A 7,508-nucleotide genomic window follows, 5' to 3' on the forward strand; every position below is an offset into this window, starting at 1 on the left:
AATCGCTAATTGAGTCAAACCTAGATACCATGGAAGTGAGACTAGAGAAGTTTTTAAAGGCATTTCATGCATCAAGGAATAAAACCACCAATTTGTAAGTCTATTGGCTTCTTATCCTAAAGGTGAAGAAGAAAAGCCTACAAATTATATTGTTAAGTAACCAAAAACATTTGGAAATTTGAGAATATCATTAACAATATTTGAGCTTCTTAGTTACACATGAAGTGAGCATCCATCTTATCAAGAAAATGGTTCATTTTAATTTTACTCCTTTATCTTATGTTATGTTTGAGTATTTATTTCTTATGATCTTTTGTTCTTTTGATTCTTAAAGAAACCACTATCCAATTAATTTTGTTCTTTTAACCTTTTCTTTTGTAATGTTTTTAAATTTTATTTTCAAATGCATTCAAATATAATATGTTGAAAGTACAAAACTACTTTTCAAAATGATCAAAGATCAAGTTTTACTTCAAACTCTACACCAAAAAGGACCATACAAAAACTTACATGTAAAGGAAAAGATATAATGGAAATGATACATGGTCTATATTTTCAATGATTTATAACATAGACCTACAGAAAGGTGTCAAGAATAGTAGTATGGAGAGGATCACTGAGGTGTGTAACCCAATTATTAAGAGGGCCCTTCCCTGTCACAACTGCTTGTACTGCAAAGCCCAAGAATGCAACCATTGCAAGTCGAGCATGTTTTATCTCTGCCAATTGTAATTGACTTTTCTTCTCAGGGTCTGTAGCTAATCCCAATGGGTCAAAGAATGGACCACCTGGATACAACCTCTTCTCTGGGTCCAACTCAGCATTTCGCGCAAACTCAATATAACCAATTAACAACACCTCTATCCATATTAATGATGTAATGTTAAATGGTAGAGGTAGCCCGAAGTATGTTGATCCCTCCACCAATTCCACCTATTAAAAAAAAATACAGATATTGTCATCAACATTCAATACAATATCATTTGTTAAATTTATATATTTACACCTATAAATTTCCAATATGATGAAGACTATAATTTAAAGTGATAATATTTTATATTTCATTCACATATTAGTAATTTATCTAATTCATATAAATATTATTACTTAGAAAATACATTAAAAAAATAATGATGAAATTAAACATATAATACAAAGAAAAACTAGTATGATCAACCATCTTCACCATATTGTCCCTCATAAACAACAAGTACAATTGATAATAATAATAGAGTGCCCCCACATTTACAACTAACAAGATTAACCATTATTGTAATATTTCCCTTCATAAACAACCTAGAACTCTCATTGTCCTTGTCCTTAACATTATCTTACTATAATTGCCCTCTTTAGGGCAATGCTACTACCTCTCCCTACACATAAATAATTAGTACAATTGATTTCCCTCACAACAAATCATCCCTACACAAGAAACTAGTACAATTAATCATCTTCATGATACGACTGATTCCACATTAACAATTAATACAATTATCTATCCTCACACCATTGTCCTACATAATTTATTGGCACAATTAACCATCTTGAATAAGACCACCCACTCAATACAATTAGTATGATTATTACAATCTCCTATGATGCAAAAGCATTGGTAAGTGATGCGTGGATACGATATAATCTCTTATTGCCCTTATCTTACCAATACAATCTTACTACTACCCCCTTATAATAGGACAATTCTATTGCTATCACACTAATAAACAATTATTATTATCAACTATCTTCTCCAAATGATTGTCTCCACATAAAAAAACTGGTACAACCAACCATCTTCGTGACAAGACCTTCTTCATAATAAGAATTCCCTCTCCCCTCCACCCTTCTCCCCACATAAACAACTAGTACAAAACCACCCTCACAAGACTATCCTATATTAACTAATAGTTTAGATAATTGTCTCCATACAAAGACTACCCCCACATAAACAACTAGTGTAGTTAACCTTCCACACAATGTTATCCTACATAAACTACTAATACAATCAACCATCTTCAAAACAATATCATCCTCACATAAACAACTAACATATGAAACCATCCTCTCAACATCGCCCTAATTGGAAACTGAACATAAAAAATCTTACGATCAAAAAATTTAAAACTTCTTTGAATCCTCAAAACAATGACCAAGATGTTTTTTTTTTACTTATAAACTGAATAACCTTTCTTGAAAGCTAAGAAAAATGAGAAAATGTCTTTCAAGCATAAACAACTAGTATAATTACCCATCTCCATAATGATCATCGACATAAACAAAGTTCATAGAATTAACCATCTCCATAATGACCTTTGACATAAACAAAGTTCATATAATTAACCATCTTCGTACTAACCACCCCTACATAAACAACTACTATGATAACCATCTTCATAAATATATCCTATATAATCTATTGGTACAATTAACCATCATTCTAACAAGACTACCCCAACATAAACAACTAGTACGATTAACCATCTTCAAAACAATATCCCACATAAACTACTAGTACAATTAATCATTTACATAATAAAATCGCCCCACATTTTAATTTTTTTTGCATAATTAACCATATCCATAATAACCATCCTCACATAAACAACTAATAGAATTAATCATCCTCACAACATGCCCTCCATAAACTACTAATACAATTAACCGTCAATTTAATAAGACTATCCCACATAAATGACTAGTATGATTAACCATCATCACAACAACCCCCCACATAAACAACTAGTATGAATAACCACCCTCACAACAATCTCCTACATAAACTATTAGTTCAATTAATGATCTACATAATAAGATCACCTCCGCATAAACAACTCATACACTTAACCACTTCCATAATGACTTCACCCACATAAACAACTAATATGATTAAACATCCTTGCAACATTATGCAATGTAAATACCAATATAATTAAACATCTTCAAAACACCACCCTACATAAACAACTAATATATAAAAACTCCTCCCACACACAACAAAACTACCATCTGTATAATATTTGCCCCACATAGACAACTATTATAATTAAACATCCTCACAACATTATCCGACATAAATATTAGTATAATTAAACATCCTCATAAGACCACTCTACATAAACAACTAATATAACAACCCCTCCTCCACAATGTTTACGAGTAGCAAAGTTGGCTTAGGGCATGGCTTTGCTCCCTATTGATCTCAAATTCAACTATGCGTCTCAGATATAAGAGGGGGTAAGTTACCCTAACTCCCAGAAGTACCCAAAATACAAATTGCTCAACAAACTAATATAATCAACCATCTACCACCATTACTCTAATTAATTAACTATAATCCAATATTATCCAAGCAATTGAAAAACCAAACACGACGCTCCAACAATATCCAAAGCAATTGAAAAGCCGAACACAACAATCCCTACGATCAACAACAAATTCAAACTTGTTTGGCCAAAGGAGGACTTGTTTGGCCAAAGGAGGAGAGAAAAGAGGGGGAAAATACCTTTCCAGCATCCTGCCATGTAACCCCAGTGAAAGTCTCGACAGCTAGGGCACCGAGCGTAGCAAGCATCGCCCAGCGGCCATGAATGAGCTCGCACTCCCGAAACCGCTGAAGGCCGAAAGCCTCACTGTACGGCTGAAAAGGCGTCGCATTCACTTCCTGACTGTCAAATCGCACAGTACCGATCACATCTCCGGCCTGGTTCTTCGCCAAATTCTGGTCCAAAGAATCCAAATCATATTGCAGATACTCCGCGGGTTTTCCGAGCCCCAGGGGGTCGAACCCGTAGTCTCCCACCAGAGATCCGTCCAGATATTCCGGGGCCTTTGCGCCGGGGAACCAGAGAGGCCTGTCGGAAAAAGATCCCCCTTTTGGCTTTGCCGGCGAAGATTTCTTGGTCTTGCCCTTCCCGCCGCCAAATCCGAAGCGCGCAAATACTTTGAAGCTTTTGCTTCCATGGATGCCGCTTGCTGAGTGTAAAGAATTTAATTTGGGGCCGCACAGCCATGCCGGCGATGAGGACAGTGATGAAGCCATGTTTTTTTCGGGGTTTCCCTCTGCCTGCTCTTTGTTTCTCTGGAGAATGCAATAATATTACTGGGATATCTATTCTTCTTCACGTATTACGTCGATGCTCTGTTCGCTGTTGATTTGGAGGAGGAAATCTATCGGACGGCTCAGAGATGCCTCCTATCTCTTGCTTATCCAAATATCAATATCAACTTTGGTTTTATTGTCCCCGTGGTTTCTAGATACAGATTTGCCTTAAGTTTTGCTCGGCATTTGGAATTTGAATGGAAAGGAAAAAAAAAATTCAATTAAATAGGGGAAAGGCAATGGTAGTGGTTATAGTTAATTTTGGGGGTTTATATTTTCTATATCATATATTAGATTTCGAAATTGTTTGGTTTTGTTTTTGTAAGTGATTTATCTTCTTAAAGTTTAGGTTTAGACTTTTCTAAATTAATGATGTCTATCATAAGAGTCAAAATGTACAAAAGGGTCAAAAAGTGGTTATTTAAAATGTCAATTGATACATGCTCATGTTTTTTATCATTAAAAGCAACAAGAGGGTGTTGGCTTGTGGAACAATAACGAGTGTATTAATAGCACATTAATAGTACTAGCACATTTTCATCACATACAACAATCTATAGTTTGCCTCTACCAAAAGCAAAAACTGTATAATTCATAGTTAAAGCATAGAAACGAAAGACTTCCAGCATAATAATAAAAACATAGTAGCGATGCCACACAAGGTGGGTAATAAAAGGTCTAAAGTCATCTTGACTATTAATCAAAAAGCAGTAAAAAATCATAAGACTAACAAACTTAATTACCTCCCAACAACTTAGAAAGCAACGTGGAAATCCATTCTTCTTCAAGGAATTGGAACACATCCTTACAATCTTCGTTGGTCTTAGGCTTGGACCCAAAATTCTTCTCCTGTAGCACACACGTCACATAACAAGCATGCATAACTTTGACAACAAACTTGTTCGAGTCCTCAATCCTCCTGTTAAAACTACCAACCTCCCTTCTCAACTCCTATAGTGTCGCTTCTTGCTTCTCCAACTTCTCTTTCATCTTCCCCAGCAACCCACCAGACATCAGGCTAGCAATGTCCTTGCAACCTCCAAGAAAGAAACTTGCTTAAAAGTGGGGTTGGGAGCAGAGTTGGGGATGGGGTTTTTTATCTACGTATTAGGGTGAGGGAAGGGGGGTGTTCTTGACATCAAAGGGGGGGGAGTCAAGGGAATTACTCGAGGAATGGGCAGATAATTCCTCTATAGATTTAGCCACTGAATTGTCGAAGTCCAACCCTTCAGTATTTTGATACATGACCATGTTACGCCAATAATTGTTCACTCAAAATCATTGTTCACAACACAACGATAAATTGTGAGCCTCTTATTTGGAAGGTCTTGGGTTTTAATCAAATAAATAAATAATGATAATTAATCAAAATGTGTAATAATTAATCTTGGCTTTGGCCTCTTATCGATTTTATTAAAAAAATGCCTCAAGTAGTGGCTCACAAATCTCTAGTATTGGTGCACAAATGGACTAATCATGAATAAATGATATAATGGATTTCAACATTTTGTTGGTGTTTCTATATGCAACTTGACTACTTAAAGTTAAGGTTTTAACTTTTGGGTATTAGCAATGCACATTGTGGGAGTCATAATGTGTAAAAGGGTCAAAAAATGGTCATTTCAAAATGTTGAATGATACATGACCCCTATTGCACCAATAATTGTTCACTCAAATTCATATTACTTGCAATAAATATATCAATAGTGTTGCACAAATGTCCTAGTAGTGGCTCACAAATCTCTAGTAGTGGTGCACAAATAGGCTACTTATGAATCAAAAAGCTTTAAAAGCAAAAAAATGATTAGTATTGGTACATAATGATCAACTATTAGTATATGGAGATTATTTAAGTGAACAATTATTGGAGGGTCACTATTACAATGAGTGAGCAGTTATTGGACCATGAACCAAAATTGGTACCTTTCCCCTATAGGTTTTTGTCAATAATTTGAAACTGTTTCTTGTGGGAGGCACCTAATTAAGCTAGGAATGAGATCGATAAAAAAAAAAGTTACAAATGAGGCATACATAATGTTGGATGTGAAGGTTGATTGTTCATTTCGTATTCCCCAACTACTTATCTCATCTTCTCTTTCTTTGTCCCTTCATCTTCTTTTCAAGATTGATGTATATATAAGGGAAAAGCCTTATGAATGTAAGTTGCAATGAGTAATAAAGTTTGATGCCATACTTTCTGGTACATGTAATCAAATTAGTAAACCATGTTAAATTTGTCTCTTGTGTATATTATGATTTTCACTTTTCTCTATGTATTTAACATGTGGCTTACCCCTTGTGGGATCTGAACTTGCGACTTCTCTTTCAAGAGCACGAGTATGATCAATTTACTTTTTAATTCAAGAATAGTTATGGTAACAACATGTTTTAAAGAATATTAGTGAAGAGGAATCAATAGTTACACATTTTAGTTTTTATGTCATTCAAAATCTTATAGAATTATTATAGTCATTTTTGAATTTTTTACATCAAATTATTTGGCAAGTGCTCTACTAAAAACTAAGGTTTTTAACCCACATCATTGAATTTGATTCTGTATTAGCATGTCTTTTTGCCGAGACATATGAGAAGAATCCCACAAAAAGTTAAGATCAATAGTTGCATATCGAGTCATGTTATATTAGTTTGTTGATATGGCATCACTTAATTTGTTATTTTTATATTTAATAAAATCATTTCATCTATTTATGAGTATATATGATCATCATTATCAGTCTTGAACTCACAACTACTATTGTTATATTAGTAAAAACATTGGGCATTAGTTTAATAAATACTATCACAACTATTGGAACATGGACTCAATTAGTGGATCATCTTGCCCTAAGCTAATTGTGACATTAGGAGTAAGGTAGGGGAAAGATGGTGTTGGGTGCCAAAGGTAGAAGTTGAATAATTATCTTTCATTGTCTTTTTCAAGCTCACTTCTTTGTGTTTGGTTGGTCTCATTTGTTATCTATGATTTTATTTTTATTTTTTAATGTTTAAACTAGATTTTGGTAGATTCTTTAATTATTCTTTTTGATTGGTATAGTTGAATTTTAGTCACGTTCTTTTTTATCTTGAAGCTCGTATATTAATTATGGTTATCATCAAGAATGTTTAATATGGATTAGATGGTGGAAAGAAGATTGTATGTAATTTCTTTTGTTAGGATTAGAAAGACAAAAATAACAATTATATGCAAATATAACCAATGTCACAAGGAATAAAGTACACATAAGCGAACAGTGGACACAAATATTTAATGTGGTACACCCAATCCCTGAGCTACACCCACCAAAGAGTGAATCCAATATTATTATCTAGCGATTACAACCTAATTACAATCTACAATCCCTTACAACTCAATACTGCAACAAGAACCTACTAAATCATCATACATTCATAA

General features: G+C 34.1%; 1 protein-coding gene across 1 annotated transcript; it reads right to left on the reverse strand.

The window, feature by feature from the left end:
- Positions 1-441: 441 nt before the first annotated feature.
- Positions 442-4,089, reverse strand: LOC149543588 (chlorophyll a-b binding protein CP29.2, chloroplastic-like). The gene is made up of 2 exons (XM_089798376.1): positions 3,500-4,089; positions 442-933 (listed from the first exon to the last, which is right to left on the reverse strand). The coding sequence occupies exons 1-2, from the start codon at positions 4,034-4,036 to the stop codon at positions 577-579; spliced, it is 894 nt and encodes a 297-aa protein (XP_089654502.1). The 5' UTR covers positions 4,037-4,089; the 3' UTR covers positions 442-576.
- Positions 4,090-7,508: the final 3,419 nt, after the last annotated feature.

The sequence above is a fragment of the Cupressus sempervirens genome, chromosome 8 (genome assembly GCF_028749045.1).
Source record: "Cupressus sempervirens isolate cs-2001-9-10 chromosome 8, ASM2874904v1, whole genome shotgun sequence".
NCBI lineage: Eukaryota > Viridiplantae > Streptophyta > Pinopsida > Cupressales > Cupressaceae > Cupressus > Cupressus sempervirens.